The sequence below is a fragment of the Microcaecilia unicolor genome, chromosome 4 (assembly GCF_901765095.1).
Source record: "Microcaecilia unicolor chromosome 4, aMicUni1.1, whole genome shotgun sequence".
NCBI lineage: Eukaryota > Metazoa > Chordata > Amphibia > Gymnophiona > Siphonopidae > Microcaecilia > Microcaecilia unicolor.
In genome coordinates, this window is record NC_044034.1 from 28208498 (window position 1) to 28228555 (window position 20058).

Genomic DNA, 20058 nt, shown 5'->3' on the forward strand with positions numbered 1-20058 from the left:
TTCGATGTCATGGGCGGAAAAATCACGCCGGCGAAATCAAAAGCCGAAATGGCGAAATTTGGAGCACCAAAATTTAGAGGGAGAAAAAATCTCGACCGAGGCCGAAAAGAGGCCTACCCCGACGACGAAAGAAAACTTACCGGGGCAAAAAAGCTGGAAGTACGGGGAGGATTTACACGAAACCCGGCGAGGGGTTTCCGGAGCACTTCCCGACTAGGACAAAGCTTTCCCGAAGGAAAAAAACACGTTCAAAACAATTGGACGCGCGAGGTCGACTTTCCGGGGCTCGACACGGCGAAAACACGACCGTACCGAGTGCGGACAAAAGAAGACTGGCCGGCTCGAGCCGGTTTCGGGCGGGAAGACGGCCGCGCATGCGCGGTGCGCGCGGGCGCGCGAGGGCTAGCAAAGGACTTTGCTAGTGAAGTTTCCGATTGGAGGGGCTGCCGTGGACGTCACCCATCAGTGAGAACAAGCAGCCTGCTTGTCCTCGGAGAAAGTACTTTATACAATATGTAAACTGCTTTGGTTGTACCACAGAAAAAGCACTATATCAAATCCATTACCCTTTACCTTTGCCCTTCAGAATTTGAATAAGAAAACTACATGAACAGAAAAGAAAAATGTCTTCATCACTTCATTGTTTCTCTTTAGACATGCTCAGTTTTTCAATTATTTAAGCAGGCCTGAGAAATTTAAATGCCAAGGTAAACTAGTTGCTTTCTTTACATTTTCTCCTTTCTAGTACTATGTCATGATAGCTTGGAAAGCATTTTCTCCCAAAGTAGATTTTTTTTTATAGGACTGGGAGACAAAATTCTAGCTGTCAATGTTTGCAAAACATATACACCTAGTGAAATCACCAGTTAAACATGTAGATCAGAAATGGTAACTACCAAGCCTTCTCCTTGCATCCCCCATCTCTAGTTAGTATGGTGTCTTTCCAAGTTTATTAACATTTGATATATCGCTCAGAGTTCTAGGTGATTTACAATTAAAAAAAAACAAAACAATATAAAAACTGGAAAGGAATGCCAGCAATGACAGCTTTCCTACATGAAGCTGTAGCTGACTGTCTGCTCTGAGGTGAACTTCTGAGCCTCCATTTCTGTTCTGAATTGATGGTTTAGAACTTCCCTTTACTTTTTTCAAAATGAATTAAAATTACTCGAGGTAGCTGACTTTTGCTAATTTTTCAATAAGGGTAATTTATAAGATTATTAACCCTAACAGATAAATTGGCAAAAACAATGGTTAGAAAAGGAAAGATTTAAACTCTGATGGTGGGAGGCAGGGCTGGTGGTTGGGAGGTGGGGATAGTGCTGGGCACACTTATATGGTCTGTGCCCTGAAAAAGACAGGTACAAATCAAGGTAAGGTATACACAAAAAATGGCACATGTGAGTTTATCTTGTTGGGCAGACTGGATGGACCGTGCAGGTCTTTTTCTGCTGTCATCTACTATGTTACTATGTTAAACTGACTGTACTTCACCTTGATTGGTGGCATGGTTGCATATGATGCTGAATACATGCATATATCATTTTATGACTGTGCATTATGCACTCCAAACAACCAACAGGGAGCAGGGGCTTGTATGTGTGACACATACAGACTGTTCTAACTTCTGCTTTAATCCCTTCACAAGTTCATGTTTTTGTGTAGCCTTAAAACACTGAACAACCCTCACTGATCTTAAGACAAACAATATTCTGATAACGAATAATCAGTTAAGGAAAAAAAAAGATTTTAGAAACATGTACACAACATATTTCTGTAGTATCCAATGTCAGGTGATAATTATTTAATTGAACACAAATGGTGTTTTTATGACATAAAACAGGTACAAAAATAGGGGAAGCTTGAATCTGAGGACGGCTTCAAAACACCATTCCGAACCTATGATGGATTACAGCAGAAGTAAATCTACAGTTTAAAAATCATTTCAATTTGTAATTTCTTTTAACATTATTCTGAAGCCTCACATTAACCACTCAGGCCAATAGGTTCAAGAATTCCATGGGTGAAAGCCCTCATTTTCCAGCACGATTCTGATTCATGCTGGAGCCTAAGAAAAATATCTACTCTAAGGAGGATCCAGAAATATCTAGCATTTACAGATATATATATATATACAGCACTGATCCAAAACAATGGCACAGTAATAAATTAGAAATATGATATCTAGAATTAGTCTTTTTGCTGCTTTGCAAATATGTAGATGTGGGGCTCTGTAATATTTGCAATGTGCACAGAGAAAACCAAGTACGGAGTCTACTTGCAATACAGTTAAAATGGTATATCAACCACATTTGCCCATCACAAAAGAAAGAAAAGTGCTTTAAAATTCTATCCAAACCTGTCTGTAGCTCCCATTATAACTCAGACCACTGGAAGTTGGTAAAAAACATTTTCCGCCACGGGAAATTAAATTTTCAAAAGACTTCATATGATTGTATTCCAACTAGTTTAAAAAGTTTCTTTATTTTAAAATAAGTGATATACTTGCTTAACAGTAGTATTCCTATTGGTTATAATTCTAAATGAGAAAAAGAGACTCGTACACCTGTTAATGCCCAAGTACAAACAGCAGCTCAATTTGACAGAGAACTGTGTAAAGGCAGAAGACGGCCTCAGACATGTAAAAACTGGGACAAACTTAAGAATTGCATCCAATCAAAGGTCCATCAAGCCCAATATCCTGTTTCCAACTGTGGTCAATTCAGGCCGCAGGCAAGAAGCAATATCAAGCGGAATAAGTGCAAGGAAAAAAGTGTCACATACACTGTTTAGGTCCAATATAGTATCATAACTCTTTAGAAAATAGAGGTCTTTGGCTACAGTAATATACACTATCGTTTTTCACCTTTGATGAAATGTTAAAACTTGGAAGATGCAAAGCTCCCTAGGCCAGCTGGGGCTGGGGATACTCTAGAAATTACATTCATAGCTCCCCCTCCTCTCAAGGAACAGCAACTTTGTCATGATACAATGGTGACACCTGGTGATCAGACTTGAGTGAATGCACAATAAGCTCTTCAGTGAACTGCAGTTTGTGGTCATTGGCCTAGGACTGTCACTGCAATGGCTGAGACAGAGGGTGGGGGTTAACAATGGGGGAAAGCCTTGGGCAACTGGGACTGAAGACCTGTGATGCTGTAAGCCCAAGAAGATGGAGAAGAGTGGAGGAGTGGCCTAGTGGTTAGGGTGGTGGACTTTGGTCCTGAGGAACTGAGTTCGATTCCCACTTCAGGCACAGGCAGCTCCTTGTGACTCTGGGCAAGTCACTTAACCCTCCATTGCCCCATGTAAGCCGCATTGAGCCTGCCATGAGTGGGAAAGCGCGGGGTACAAATGTAACAAACAAAAAAAAACAAACAAAAAAAAGAAGATGAACTCAGTTGATCAGGAAAACTATGAAGCAAGCGTGTGTGCGCTATAATTGTAAATTCTACCTCTGATTTCTTACATTTTTAAAAATAAGATAAAAACAAGAACTTTTCATTAAAAGAATTCAAAGCTTAGTGTCCATAATATGTTTGACATTTTATTTTACAAACTTGAACAGCCTGCGATGGGCATCCTTGCACACTTTCCTGCAAAGAGATGCAATGGCCAGGTCAGTAAGTTCCTTCTTGGTCAGCTGACAGCTACTGAAATCACTCTGAAGAAAAGTTTAATCGCCAGAGACTTGCACTACATTCAAAACCTGTTAATACATCCAGACAGATGAGTAAAAATAGAACAAAAAATATATATATTCCCATAAAACAACGAGGAACTGCTCCACCTGTTGACTTCAATTTGAAGTAAGTACTAAGGGTACGAATGGACCAGTCAAAGTTAATGACAAAATAAGAAATCCCCAAATCATATGCTTACAATTGGTATGTCTTTATGCATGCATGTATATATGTACAAATGCATTCCCTTCAAAAATACTCTTCCAGATATTTACATCTGGCTGGCTACTTTACAGTTTCAATGCCTGCACGATGTCTGTACAAGTCCCTATCCAGTGGCAAATACTCTGTGCAAGGCCTAGCATGGCACATGCTAGGTGTTTGATTTTACCAAGGGCTTCCCAATCACTGTTCATACAAAACAAAATTGCTCTGTGTAATTTCCTTGTATGCATATTGCAATTTTCAGAATACAAGGATTCGTTTGTTTTTATCATTCTTTAAAGGGGGAAAACATTTTCTAGAGAAATTTAATGCTGATAAAAAAACAGAGATCCGAGTCCTCTGTTTGCCCCAGAGGCCCTTCACTGCTCTGCTACTGAGTCTCAAAATCTATTTTTGCAGAAAGATCAGTTCCCAAGCCGATTCAATCTTTTTGGCATACCCTGAAGAGCTCGCCAACTTTGGTGGCCTTACTGAAGTGCACACTTGTCCCACAGGGACTCAGGAGGCGATTAAGACATTTCATACAGGCCAGTGGGTACTAATGATGCCATTCTTCTGAGGGCTGCAGAAGAGAAAGGCTCTGTATCTATGTGCCTGGCAATTTATTCAGACACTCAGAGCCTTACATAATTATATTTTATGAATCTCTGTAATATCAGATGAATATTTAAAGAAAATGTTGTCATTCTTGTTAAACATGTTTGGCCTTTGTCCTTTATGGTGATTTTCAACATCAAACAAACCACTTGCACAAAGCTGGTTACCTAAATCTCACAAAATGCAACAGTAAAATAGATGGGCTTTTAAAAATATTTTTAACAGCCTGTTGATCGTAACCTAAGCAAAGAATATTTAAATATATAATGGTCATATGCAGAAGCTAAAAGTACAAGGGTTTCTCCTCTCTTTCCTGCTGTTCTTTTCGTCCACATTTAAATGTGCGAGTCTTTACGGATTTGGAATGCAATCTCTCTCTCAGCCATTCCCATAAATTTTTGACGCTAGGAAATGCAGAGTCAAAAATCTACAAATGCTATGTTGGCAGTAAAAGGTTCTTGTAAGTGAAATTACCTCGGACCGTTGACTTTCAGAGATGAAGGAGAAAATACATCAAAGGGAATTGACAGCAATTATGTATCTTCAAAGTTCAGAACTGGTCACTTCACAGAAAAACTAGAGGAGTGGTGAAAGATTTGCCTCTTTAAAAAAAAAAAAAAAAAAAGTGATAATGTAGTGGAGATCTTTCCAGGAAAAGAAGAACCTGTATTAACTGGCCTGCTGGTACGAGAGCTACTATGGAATAAATTAGCACAAAATGGAGGGAAGTTTTATAACTGTTCACTATTACAGACATAATCCACAAGGTCAGTTACTCTTAAAAGTTCATCCTCATCTTCCTCTGGCCCTATAGCCTCCTGCCCACTATTAGTTCCAATTGGTGCCAGGCTACTGTTGGTTGTGCTGTCCTTTGGAACTTGAATCTTCTCGCCTGGCTTGCCAATCAAGTTCTCAAGAGTTTTTTCAGGGCTCTGTCCATTGGTGGAAGGTAAATCCACCAGGCTGTAGTCCAAAGGGCTTTCCACTTTCCCAACATTATCAAAGTCATCCTCCTCGTCACTTTCCATTGGATAGCAGGTCTTCTTAGTGCTTCCAAGCTGGGTAAGCGGAGCAGAGGACTTATCTAAAGAAGCAGGATTTTCTGGGAGCTCTTCCTTACCTTTCACCGTTTCCTTCTCCTCTTCCTCCTCCTCATCCTCCTCGTCTGTCTCAATTCGATTCAGTCGTTTTCGGACAGGTCGCTCTTCCTCTTCTGAAACATCATCATCTGAGCTTCTAACACGTTTTCGAAGTGACTGTTTTATCCCCTTCCTTGGTTTGTCATCTTCGGAATCCCTGGACAAGTAGCTTCCTGAAACAAGTGGCAAAAGCTTTAAGCACATTTGATACACAGAACATAAGTCAAGCTTTAGTTGCTAGATCTCGGAAATCAATATTAAGGGGTCCTTTTGCTAAGCTACAGTAACTGCTAATGTGTGCTTACCACGACTTAAAAGGGTTTACCGCAGAACACACTCAGGCATCTTTTGGTAAGTCCCCTATCAGTGATTGCTAAAAATATTTTAATTTTTATGCAGTGGGTATGTCTGTGGGATGGCGAGTGGGTGTTCCAGAGTTAATCAGTGTGGGAGCCCTACAAAATAGGTGTTGGTAAGTGCTCCTATGATTTATTATTATTTTAATTTTAAAGGCAACATTAAAGCACACCCATTAATTGAAAAAAAAAAAATAGAAAATTGGCCATTTTACTGCTGCAGTAAAAATGGCCTTAACATATGGGAAATACCCACGGAACCCTCAATATCAGCTTCCACTGGCTTAAGTAAATTTAGCATATATGAAAGGTACTCAAATTGAAAATAAGAAGAACTGTAATTCTCCACTTAAAACAAAAAAAAGACATAGCACAAGTGATGACAGGGCAAATTCCCCACAATCATGTCTGAACCAGGCTTTAGAGGGACCCACACCAGTTTCCCTGCCTATTCAGTCTCTGACTTCCAAACTAAGATTTTTTTTTTTGTTACATCTGTACCCCGCGGTTTCCCACTCATGGCAGGCTCAATGCGGCAGGCAATGGAGGGTTAAGTGACTTGCCCAGAGTCACAAGGAGCTTCCTGTGCCTGAAGTGGGAATTGAACTCAGTTCCCCAGGATCAAAGTCCACCACCCTAACCACTAGGCCACCCCTCCACTGTTGCTACTATTTGAGATTCTACATGGAATGTTGCTATTCCACTAGAAGTCAGCCCATGTATTCCATGTAGAAGTCAGCCCTGGCAGATCACCAATGTGGCCGCACAGGCTTCTGCTTCTGTGAGTCTGACGTGCACGACGTCAGACTCACAGAAACAGAAGCCTGCGCAGCCTTCTACATGGAATGTTGCTAATGGAATAGCAACATTCCACGTAGAATCTCCAATAGTAGCAACATTCCATGTAGAATCTCCAGTAGTATCTATTTTATTTTTGTTACATTTGTACCCTGCGCTTTCCCACTCATGGCAGGCTCAATGCGGCTTACATGGGGCAATGGAGGGTTAAGTGACCCAGAGTCACAAGGAGCTGCCTGTGCCGGGAATCGAACTCAGTTCCTCAGTTCCCCAGGACCAAAGTCCACCACCCTAACCACTAGGCCACTCCTCCACTACCTGTTGTACCTTCCCCTCCCTGTGATTTTTCATGCCTTCTTCCAAGCCTCCTCCTAAGCAAAGGAGGGGCAGTCCACCCCCATGCAAGTTGTGAGCACAAATTCTGCTGCTCCCATCACAGAGAAAGGTGTTGGAAGGACGAGAAACTCTTCTGTTCTTGATTCATTGACTGCTACATTGTTTTGAGCCCTACCTTCATTTACCGAAAAAGTCAGACTGACGCTATAAAGGGCGACAAGTGAACTCAAGAGAGAAGACCAGTGTTTATTTTCTTGTAAAATGTAGGTTGGTCACACTAATAGATACATGTTAGCTCTAAAACATACAGGGTTAGAGATTTACTGGTGTGTGCTACTGCATTAACACACAATATTAGTAAGAGGGTCTCACTGCATAATATGGACCTGGTGGAAAATAATGTGTGTAAGAATGTGCTAATGTGGTAGTGCATATTAGTAGATCTAGTCTATACTGCAGAGAAATAACTGAGTTTTGGCAGACTAGAAGGGGAATCAGTATCACTACTGCTTTCAAGGAATTCAAGTGGCCTTTATTCAGAGAACACCTTAACTTTGTGCCTCTCATGTACTGTGTCCATACCCTTCTGTCTGTGCAAGGATTAGCCAGAGGAATGAATGGGCTTCTGATGAAGGGGCAGAGGAGCATGTCTCTCAATTACTGAGATTTGTGATAGTTTTAAAATGCTCCTCCCACTATCAAAACAAATACCCCCTCAGGAATAAATTAAAATGATAAAGGAAATACTGGCTTCTTTAAAAATCAGCTCTATTAGTTTTTCTTTGTGTTTCTGTAATTGGAAAGGCCCATGGATGTGAGCTAAAATGAAAATGAATTCAAGCGCATAAAAATGAAGCAAGCAGTGACAATAAACGTGCAGATTTCTAAGTAGAATTCTTGGCCTGTGCACCAAGAGGTCCAAATAGGTAATTCTTTAAATGAAAAACATTTGGTGGCAAGAGAATAAGATATTTAAATCATGGTTTGATAAGGGACTGATCAGATTTCGGGAATTTACAACAGAGGGACAACTTAAAACATTTGAAGTACTTAGGCAGGAATACAATTTACCTGAGACTGACCGGTATGCTTATCTCCAAGTCAAAAGCTATATGGTGAAGGCCAGCTGGCATAAAGATAATTGGCTAGAGAATGAGAAATTTGAGAATTTATGGGGGAGCATAATCTGGGGAAGTAAAGGAATCTCCAAATTGTATGAGCACATTAGAGGAACTGAGTTTGTAAAGTTGTCTTATATGAAAGCATGGGAGCAAGATCTTAACACAGAGTTCAGTGGGGGAGAGTGGAAGAAAATGTGTCTGGAGGTTAAAAAAGCATCAGTATGTGTACTAGTTAAAGAAAATGCCTATAAGGTCATGAGCCGATGGTACTATACCCCAGACAGAATAAGAGCTATTGTATCCAGGAGCTCTAGATACATGTTGGCGCTGCGAGGGAGGGAGGGGGACATACTATCATATATGGTGGGAATGCCCGAGAATACAGGAATTCTGGAAATTGGTCTCAGAACATATAACCTTAGCAACAGGGGTTCAGTTCTCTTGCGATCCCAAGTGTTGCTTACTGGGATACGAGAATAGGAAAGGGAAAAAATGGCAATGTAGACTCAAACGATTATGCCTAGCAGCAGCAAAATTAATCATAGCAGTGAAATGGAAGCAGAAGCAGGGGCCCACGGGTCAAGACTGGAAGTCAAAACTGCACATGTTGATGGGTTTAGAAAAGCCGGGGACACTATAATCCAAAGGCAGAAGAATGGCTACAACTGGAAAGGGTTTTGGGAGGGGGAGGAAAAGAGACAGGAGATACTGCTTCATGAGGAACACTGAGGGAAGGGGAGGAAGGAAGAGGGGGGAAGCAAAAGAAAAAATCAGATCAAGTTGGAGCTTATATGTTGATGTTTTAGCTTTTGCATAGTACAAGAGACTAAGTCTCTCTGAATTTGTTATCTTGTGTTAATAAAACTTTTTGCAAATAAAAAAAAAACACATTTGGTATATTAATAGTATATAAGACAGACAAGGTCTGTGTTACATTCTAAAAACCCATATCCTTTCTAGCAGAGAATGAAGGGCAATGAGTACCATTACTGTCTGAGCTGGACAGCCTTCGCTTGCGCACACGTCTCATCTCTTTGCCTCTTCCAAAGTGGACGCTTTTCTGCGAGCCATCACTCTCTGAATCCTCCCTGTAGTTGATCTGCCGCTTCTGGTTCCTCCTGGACCTCCGCCGCCTGGTGTCTAGGTAGTCATCACTGTAATCACTGGAAGGGTTGCTCTCTATAGAGAAGGAAATAAAGTCACACATTATACACCACCACACCATAAGGATCAATAATTGCAATATGGTACAATACTGTAGCGCAGAATTACCCAGCTCATTATGTCAGACAACGATTGCAACAGTAAGGTACCTCGATATCAGTGAAAAAGTAACAATGAACTTTCATTAGTGCTACAACATCTTCTGACTAATAAGAAGGGATTCACTAAATACCTATTTCTATGCAATCCCAAACCATCAACACTGAGATTAACTTTAAATAATGTCTAATGAAGGGTGTATAAAAATATAACATTAAAAAACCCCCTGCTGAATTAAAAAAGATCAGAACATACTGCCTAGCGAGGGTAAATACACACCTGATCAGATGACTCGTTTTTTAATATTCTTATTTTCCTAATATACAGAACCCATTCCAACTCTAAAGGATAGAGCATAAATCCAAACAGCAGTGGCAATGGAACAATAAACTGGTAGCTTAGCCTTTTCTTTGGCTAGGGGAAAGGGGATGAACTGGAGTCATTGTTGCACCTTGTAGTCAAGCCCATCTTTAGGGGAATGGGAGAAAAGCAGGTTAGTACTTCTCAGAGGATGGTGCTGGATTATCTAAGCACTTTCTAAGTTATGCATCTACAGACATGCATTTTGGAACTAACAGGAGCATGCAGCCCCAGCTCAGCAGTTGGTAAGGAATGTTATAATATGTACTCCAGTCAGAATTCTGCGCAAATAAATCGAAATTCTGCACACAAAATGAGCGAATTCTGCAAAATTCTGTGCACAAAATTTGCCAATTCTGCAAGTTTGTAATAATTTACCCAATATTACAGCCCCCCCTGTAAACAGATACCATCTATATTTTTACCAGCTCCCTCCCAGCACCCTCCCTCCCACATACGGCATCCACTTTTTTTTTTACACCCCCCTCCCACCACACCCCCACACATACAGCATCCATTTCCTTCCTCCCATCCACTCATAGCATGCATTTTTTTTTTTTTTTTTTTACAGTTCCCTCCCTGCCTGCACCCACAGGTCACCTGTGAGATAGAAGCTGCCCGGGAGTATCTCTTTGGGCAGGAAAGAACCTCACTCTTTCCTGCCCGCTGCTGCTGGTCTGGGCCGGTGCCACAGCTTTTTCCAAATGGCCGCTCTAGAGATTCCCGCTTTAAGTCTCGGTGGCCATTTTGAAACAGCGGTGGTACTAGCCAGAGCGAGGCAGAAGTGGGCAGGAAAGAGTAGGGCTCTTTCCTGCCCCTGAAGAGGCCACTAGACCACTAGGGCATACTCAGATAGGCCTGGGAGGGCGGTGGGGGAGCCAGCCAACTAGCCTGACTTGGCCGTGGCCTGGGGAGGGCTGAGGCTCAGGGGGCAGCGGGGAGGCCACCCATTCAGCTTCGGAGCGCAGATTCTGCGCATAAATGAGAAATTCTGCCCAAATTCTGAGCTCTGCAGTCGTGCAGAACTCTGGCAGGAGTTACATACAAGAACAGCAGGATTTATATGTGGGATGTCAACAGGGTGTACTACGCTTGTTGCCCTCACCAGATCCCTCTTGTGTCTCGTCGGAATCATCCTCTTCTTCGTCATCATCGGAATACCTCCTTCTGACTGTCCTCCTTCGCAAGCGCCTGCTTTGTCGCATGGGCCTGGCATAATGCCGACGAGGCCTGCGGGTGCCGAAGTCGACATCACTGTCATCTATCGACTGCTGGTCCTCACTGTCATCCAGGTTTTCATCCGATACAACAAATTCATCTTGAGATCTAACAGAAGCAATTTTCCCAGCACACATACGTATCAATGTACATACATTCACCATAAGATAGATCTAGACACAGATATACTTAACTATACTCACATGTTGGTATATTTACAAATGTATAGAAGCTGCATAATTATATAGCTTCATTACAACAAAACTAAAGAACTCAAACAGAATGTATATTTTTAAATGTACTGGTTTTCATTTCCAAAGGCAACTCCTTCTAGAAGTGCTAGTCTTTCCTTCTCCCATAGCCTGCATTAAGGGTTACAGATGTAGCAATCTAAAATTCATACATGAGCACAATATTATACCACACTGAATTAAAAAAAACAAAACAAAGAACTGAGTTAAAAAAAGAAAGAAAACTAAGAAAAGAGCGTGGAAAAAGGAAGAAGAAAATGTTACATTTATTCTTATATGTAGTTCCACTAAAATGATTCATTAAAAACATCTGAAAAAGATTATTCACCTAAAAGCCGTGCATCACAAGAGGAATAGGACACACACATTTCAGTTTCTGATATTGATATGCTTCCTAAATAATAAAAGTAAGTTTTAAAAATAAATCCATATGAAGCTTCACTGACTCCCCATTAGAGAAAGAATTAACTTTAAAGTCCATACAATCATTCATAAAATCATATACGGTGAATCCCCTAGCTACATGTATAACCTGATTGACCTCCCAATTAGAAACAGACTAATGTCTTCACGTACTTACCTCAATTTACACCTTCCCAGCTGCAAAGGAATTAAATATAAAACCTCTTATGCCTCCAGCTTTTCCTTTTTAGGCAGCCAGTTATGGAACGCTCTACCAAGATCCATCCGAACAATGAACGACTGACTACCTACCCTTCAGAAAAATGTTGAAAACCCATCTCACAAGCTTACCCAAATGACCCTACCTAACCTCTAACCCCACCCATACAACTCCTGCATCGACAATGATTATACCTTATAGACCGTGTCCCCAATCTCCTCCATGCTTATCCCCTAGTCTTTTCCTCACCACTCTCCCCACATTATGCCCATTTCATCCCCATTTGCTTTTGCTTATCTTATCTTTGTTGCACCTTTCTATGTTTAATCCACCTAATATTAAGACCTTTCCATTACCATGTTTATCTCAACTGTAATACTCTCCTCACAAGACCTTGTAATTCTATTTACTATGTAAGCCGCATTGAACCTGCTATGTGTGGGAAAGTGCGGGGGTGTGTGTGTACAAATATAATAAATAAATAAATGAGAATTTTAGATCCTTAAGTCTATAACCTTTTAAACAGGTGTAGAGCTGAAACATGGCCATGTCGGGTAATGCCTAAATATTTTACATATCTTATTTTTGGATATTTTTAAGTAGTGTTCCAACAAGGTTTTTATATTTATTTAGATTGTTTTTTGCTCACACCTTTTTTCAGTAGTAGCTCAAGGTGAGTTACATTCAGGTACACTGGATATTTCTCTGTCCTAATCTAAGTTTGTACCTGAGGCAATGGAGGGTTAAGTGACTTGCCCAAGATCACAAGGAGCAGCAGCGGGATTTGAACTGGCCACCTCTGGATTGCAAGGCCAGTGCTCTAACCACTAGGCCACTCCTCCACTCCATTCCACAATAGTTTGCTGTATTTTTTTTTTTTTTACTGTGGTTTGATTTATGAACCTAATAAAATATTTGTATTTGTACATTTTATTGATATTTATTGGTCTGTTCGGTATGGTGGGCATTGGAAGGTCTAATTTTTTCTTGCTCCATTGCACTACACTGACATTTGATTGAGCCTCCAAAAACAGACTTAAAGATATCAGTTATTGGAAAAAAATAGGAATCCACATGTAACAGGTGTTTTGTGTCAATAGTACTGATTAGACACACAAGTATGTGATGCCACTGAATGTCACAAGGAATAACATCTCTCCCAGAACTCAATGCAAGTAAAGGTGCCATAAAAATCACAGTGCCTAGCCTATGTTGGAATCTGTCAGAATCTTTGGAATGAGCAAAATGGGGAGATAAGTGTAAAGAACAGGCAAATTCCAAAGTATGGCTAAAGCATCACTTGCCAGTCGACGCAACGCTAAGGTACTGAGCAAAAATGGAATAGCTTATTTCAGGGGCCCTTAAACACCGGAAGATCCTGTGCAGTTTCCTCTTACAGGGAACACAAGTGAGGGTGAAAAATTGCTGAGCTTATTGGCTCTCTGGTTCTGAACAGTGGGCAGATAAGCAACTTGGATTTGGATGCAACTGGTAATAGTGAAATTCTAAATCTTTGTTACTACCCTGCACAGATAGATGGATCCTGTGCGTTTCCCTGCTTAATAAAAAGAACATGGCAACTTGGTTGTCTGGAAACAATATATGAATACTCAACGTAAGTAAAACATTGTTTGGAGCTCCAGATGATTTGTGTGGAGCTGCAGGAGTGTCCCCCGTGTCTCATCTTTTTGTACCACTGAAGCCTGCATATGTCAAGATCTATCTTTACTGAAACAAACTGTCATGGCTGCTCCAGTTCTTCCTCCATCACTAGTCTGAGTGCCAGCTCAAGGACAGAATGACTATCCGGGTTTTGTCTTTGGTGTGAAGTCTGTAACAAGACAGATTTATACCGGCACAAGAATGAGATATGCCTTGCTAGCCCCGATGGGGAGGATGTCAAAGGACCAGGGGCCCTATTGTTCTACAGTCCTGCAGGAATGTGAGAACTGATTGGTCCAAAACAGTCACCTGAGGACCATGGCCACACAGCTGGTACCAGGCTTGGTGAAGGAGGGATAAGAAGACATTTTGGCATGGGAAAAGAATGGAGGAAAAAAATCTGATAGCTCTATGAGAATAGGGGCTGTCTTTACTATCCCTCCTAAATACTGAACCTCTCTGTATTTCAAGCCATACAGAGAAGCCGTAGCTAATATTTACATCTTATCACAAAGAGATGCCAGTAACCTGTGGCAGGCAGGGCCTGTAGAGAAGCATCTGAGAAGCTGAAGAGTAGTAAATCACCGGGACCTGATGGTATTCATCCCAGAGTATTAATAGAACTAAAAAATGAACTTGCGGAGCTACTGTTAGAAATATGCAATCTGTCCCTAAAATCGAGTGTAATACCGGAAGACTGGAGGGTAGCCAATGTTACTCCGATTTTTAAGAAGGGTTCCAGAGGAGATCCGGGAAATTATAGACCGGTGAGTCTGACGTCGGTGCCGGGCAAGATGGTGGAGGCTATTATTAAGAATAAAATTGCAGAGCATATACAAAAACATGGACTGATGAGACAAAGTCAGCACGGATTTAGTGAAGGGAAGTCTTGCCTCACCAATCTAATGCATTTTTTTGAGGGGGTAAGCAAACATGTGGACAATGGGGAGCCGGTTGATATTGTATATCTGGATTTTCAGAAGGCGTTTGACAAAGTGCCGCACGAAAGACTCCTGAAGAAATTGCAGAGTCATGGAATCGGAGGTAGGGTATTATTATGGATTAAGAACTGGTTGAAAGATAGGAAGCAGAGAGTAGGATTGCGTGGCCAGTATTCTCAGTGGAGGAGGGTAGTTAGTGGGGTCCCGCAGGGGTCTGTGCTGGGTCCGTTGCTTTTTAATGTATTTATAAATGACCTAGAGATGGGAATAACTAGTGAGGTAATTAAATTCGCCGATGACACAAAATTATTCAGGGTCGTCAAGTCGCAGGAGGAATGTGAACGATTACAGGAGGACCTTGCGAGACTGGGGTGAATGGGCGTGCAAGTGGCAGATGAAGTTCAATGTTGACAAGTGCAAAGTGATGCATGTGGGTAAGAGGAACCCGAATTATAGCTACGTCTTGCAAGGTTCCGCGTTAGGAGTTACGGATCAAGAAAGGGATCTGGGTGTCGTCGTCGATGATACGCTGAAACCTTCTGCTCAGTGTGCTGCTGCGGCTAGGAAAGCGAATAGAATGTTGGGTGTTATTAAGAAGGGTATGGAGTCCAGGTGTGCGGATGTTATAATGCCGTTGTATCGCTCCATGGTGCGACCGCACCTGGAGTATTGTGTTCAGTACTGGTCTCCGTATCTCAAAAAAGATATAGTAGAATTGGAAAAGGTACAGCGAAGGGCGACGAAAATGATAGTGGGGATGGGACGACTTTCCTATGAAGAGAGGCTGAGAAGGCTAGGGCTTTTCAGCTTGGAGAAGAGACGGCTGAGGGGAGATATGATAGAAGTGTATAAAATAATGAGTGGAATGGATCGGGTGGATGTGAAGCGACTGTTCACGCTATCCAAAAATACTAGGACTAGAGGGCATGAGTTGAAGCTACAGTGTGGTAAATTTAAAACGAATCGGAGAAAATTTTTCTTCACCCAACGTGTAATTAGACTCTGGAATTCATTGCCGGAGAACGTGGTACGGGCGGTTAGCTTGACGGAGTTTAAAAAGGGGTTAGATAGATTCCTAAAGGACAAGTCCATAGACCGCTATTAAATGGACTGGAAAAATTCCTCATTTTTAGGTACAACTTGTCTGGAATGTTTTTACGTTTGGGGAGCGTGCCAGGTGCCCTTGACCTGGATTGGCCACTGTCGGTGACAGGATGCTGGGCTAGATGGACCTTTGGTCTTTCCCAGTATGGCACTACTTATGTACTTATGTACTTATCCTTCAGATGCTTGAGGAGCTCACTGGGAATCTGGCTCGAGCTGCAGGAAGGAACCCATTCATCACCAAGTGGATAATGCACTGAAGGATGCAGTCAGCAAGCAGTATGGCGAGAATCGGGTTCCTCAATGGCCGGGATTTATCTTTGTGTTAGCTCGCAGGGGCATGGTCTATGAGCCTAATATATTTGCTGCTTTTGTAGCTTCTTCTCAGGAATAGTTATTAGTATTATTAGTACTGTAACAGAATATATGCAGATTATCTATTTTGCGTAATACTTCGCCATTTCTTTAGTATAATCTTTTGAACTTATTTTGTATGATTGTTAGCCAAATTTGCTAATTACAATTATTATTCTTAAATAAATAAATAAAAAAATATATATGTATAGCATATTTCTTCATTAGAGATGACCAGTACTGAACCTACTGGAACCAAATATAGTGCAGTCATAACATAAGCGCTGCCATGCTGGGACAGACCGAAGGTCCATGAAGCCCAACATCCTGTTTCCAACAGTGGCCAATCCAGGTCACAAGTACCTGGTAAGATCCCAAAACAGTACAATACATTTTATGCTGCTTATCCTAGAAATAAGCAACGGATTTTCCCCCAAGTCCATCTTAATAATGGCTTATGGACTTTTCTTTTAGGAAGTTATCCAAACCTTTTTTAAACCCTGCTAACTGCTTTTACCACATTCTCTGGCAATGAATTCCAGAGTTTAATTACACACAAAGTGAAGAAATATTTTCTCCAGTTTGTTTTAAATGTACTACTTAATAGTTTCATTGTATGCTCCCTGGTCCTAGTAATTTTCACGTCTACCTGTTCCACTCGACTCAATATTTTATAGACCTCTATCATATCTCCCTTCAGCCATTACTTCTCCAAGCTGAAGAGTCCTAGCCGCTTTAGCCTTTCCTCATAGGGAAGTCGTCCCATCCTATTTATTATTGTTGCCCTTCTCTGTACCTTTTCTAAAACCGCTATATCTTTTTGAGATATAGTGACCAGAATTGCACATGGTATTTGAGGTGTGGTTACCATTAAGCAATACAAAGACATCATAACATTCTCATTTTTGTTTTCCATTCTTTTCCTTATAATTACTAACATTCTATTTGTTTTCTTAGCAAATGCTACCCACTGAGTAGTGGGTTTCAAAGTACTTTTCTTGGGTGGTGACTCCTAATGTGGAACTAGAGAGCTGCACAGGAATGGGGTTAAGGGGAATCCCGAGGTTACCGCGGGGATCCCCTCCAGGTCATGCAGGGTTCCCGCAGAAGTGCAGCCAAGCCTTCCCTTCACCTCCCTGAGACTCAGAGCGCCCTCCCCGAACATTCCTCAGTGCACCCTGGTGGTCTAGTGGCCTCTTCGGACCAAGAAAGATCCATACTCTTTCCTGCCCGCTGTTGCTGATCTGCTCGCTGCTACCGCATCATCAAAATGGCTGCCCAGACTTCAAGCAGTGGCCTCGCAAGATATCCGTAGACGTTTTGCAAGGCCAGCGCTTGAAGTCTCGGCAGCCATTTTATAGAAGCAGCAGCAGCAGCAGCGGGCAGGAAAGAGTGGGGATCTTTCCTGCCCCCCAAGAGGCCACTAGACCACCAGAGTGCAGTACATTTGGGGAGGGCACCCTGACTCAGTGCTGGAGGGAAGGTGGATGGAGTCGAGGATGGGTGGGAGGGGGGCTATAAAAAGGGTGGATGGAGTGTGGGTACAGGGAGGAAGGGAGTTGAAAAGAAAATTGGTAAGGGGGATATACATGGGGGGAGAGAAAAAGGGGAATAGAGCATATGGAATAGAAGGGGATGGAGGGGGACATGCTGCTCATGGATGTTTGCTTTTTTGAAAATGTACATCATTTTAAATTTTGTATTTAGCAGAGTACAGAAGAAAATGCATTTATGTTACTTTTACCAGTATTTTTACTGCTTATAGAACCTGGCTTTTTTGGGAGGGGGGACAAGCTGACTGTGCAGTGCGATACAGTCAGCGGAAGACAGGGCTGGGTGGGCCAGGGGTAGGGATGGAAGAGATTATTTGTGGTGGGAACGGGTTAGCTTTCTGTCCCTGTGCAACTCTCTAAATGGAACCTTGCATCATGTAGCTATAAATTGGGGTCCTCTTTCTCACATGCATCACTTTGCTCTTGCTCACATTAAACATCATCTGCCATTTGGATGCCCAGTTTTATAAAGTCATCTTGCAACTTTTCACAATCCTCTTACGATTTAACAACTTTGAATTTAATTACCTCATGGAAAAATTAGTTAATTACCTGATAATTTTCTTTCCTTTAGTCCTAAAAGATTAGTCCAGACACATGGGTTGTGACCATCTGCCAGCAGGTGGAGATAGAGAACTCTAATGAGTTGTGCCTCATAAGCTCCTGCGCTTAGAAGCCGTCAGTATTCGATAAAGCAGTGAAAGAGAGTGACTTCCAGAGAAAAAACTCCAGCCTCTAGATAGAAAAAGAACTGTGAAATAAAGGACAAAACTCGTGCCTTAGAAATAACGGAACCAGAATAATACAAACACCTGAAATTACATAGAACTCAGAAAAACCGAAACCATCACAGAAGGGCGGGCTCTGGAATGATCCCTTGGGACTAAAGGAAAGAAAATTATCAGGTAATTAATTTTTCCTTTCATTACGTCCCAAGGATCAGTCTAGACAAATGGGATGTACAAAAGCAATCCTTAAGAGGGGAGGGACTGTGATAACCCTGCAGCAAGAACTGTGGTCCTGAAGGAAGTATCTGTTCGAGCAGACACATTCAAACAGTAATGCTTAACAAAGAAATGAGAAGATGACCATGTTGCTGATCGACAGATCTCTGCCAACGAAACTGCCCTAGACTCTGCCAAAGAAGTTCACAAAGACCTGGTAGAATGAACCTTGACGTGCATGGGAGCAAATCTACCCTCAGAATTTAAGCCAAAGAAATAGTCTCTAAGCCACTGCCGCTTTGGAGGCTAGCAAACTCTTCCGGGGTCCAGCAAAGAGGGCAAAAAAAGATCAGACTGCCTGAAATCGTTAGTAGCGGTAAGATAGCGCATAAGGACGCACTTCACATCCAACAGTCACAGGGAAGCACATTCTGCAGAATATACCTCCTTTGGAAAAAGAAGGAAGAAACAAAGTCTGATTAAATGAAAAGGAGATACAATCTTTGGCAAAAAGGACAGAACTGTCCAAGTCAGAAAGTGAGAAAGGGATCCCTGCAACAGACAGCTTGAAGCTCTGAAATTCTCCGTGCTGACCAAATGGCAACTAGAAATACTGCCTTTAAAGTAAGATCTTTGATAGTTGCTGAATGAAGGGGCTCAAAGGAGGCTGACTGAAGAGCCTTAAAAACCACCTTGAAGACTCCACTGACGACAATAATGCGGAGAGGGGGACACAGATTAGCAACTCCCTTGAGGACCCGCACTATATCAGGGTGAGCAGCCAATGAGGTATTCTGTATCTTGCCTCTGTGACATGGTTACGCTGCAACCTGAACCCTGAGTGAAATTGAGAGCCAAGCCTTTTTTGAATCCCTCCTGAAGGAAGGATAAAATTTAAGACAAGGAAGCATAAAACGGAGAAACACCATTTTGTGCAGACCAGCTCTCAAAAGTTCTGCACACTCTAGCATAAGAAGAAAGACCTTCGGTCTTCACCGAGGAAGATTTGGGTGGGATACCAGTGCCGGAAATGGTATTTGAAGCTGACGAGCTGGAGAAACTTAATGAATTCTCTGTAAACCTGGAGGATGTAATGGGGCAGTTCTACACACTGACGAGTAGCAAATCTCCTGGACCGGATGATATTCATCCCAGAGTACTGATAGAACTGAAAAATGAGCCTGCGGAGCTACTGTTAATAATATGTAATTTATCCTTAAAATCGAGCATGGTATCGGAAGATTGGAGGGTGGCCAATGCAACGCTGATTTTTAAAAAAGATTCCAGAGATCATCCGGGAAATTATAGACCGGTGAGTCTGACGTTGGTGCCAGGCAAAATGGTAGAGACTATTATTAAGAACAAAATTACACAGCATGTTCAAAAGCATGGTTTAATGAGACAAAGTCAACATGGATTTAGTGAAGGGAAATCTTGCCTCACCAATCTACTACTTTTCTTTGAAGGGGTGAACAAATATGTGGATAAAGGTGAGCCAGTTGATATTGTGTATCTGGATTTTCAGAAGGCG

The 20058-nt window shown here is 41.8% G+C and overlaps 1 protein-coding gene across 1 annotated transcript in view; it reads right to left on the reverse strand.

Annotated features, from left to right (window-relative positions):
* Window positions 1-5117: 5117 nt before the first annotated feature.
* Window positions 5118-20058, reverse strand: part of RSF1 (remodeling and spacing factor 1) — a 179575-nt gene continuing 164634 nt past the window's right edge. The window contains exons 14-16 of the mRNA XM_030200083.1: window positions 10984-11204; window positions 9240-9434; window positions 5118-5817 (exon numbers count right to left, since the gene is read on the reverse strand). Coding sequence (XP_030055943.1) covers window positions 5237-5817; window positions 9240-9434; window positions 10984-11204 — 997 coding nt within the window. The 3' untranslated portion in view covers window positions 5118-5236. The remainder of the gene's footprint in view (window positions 5818-9239; window positions 9435-10983; window positions 11205-20058) is intronic.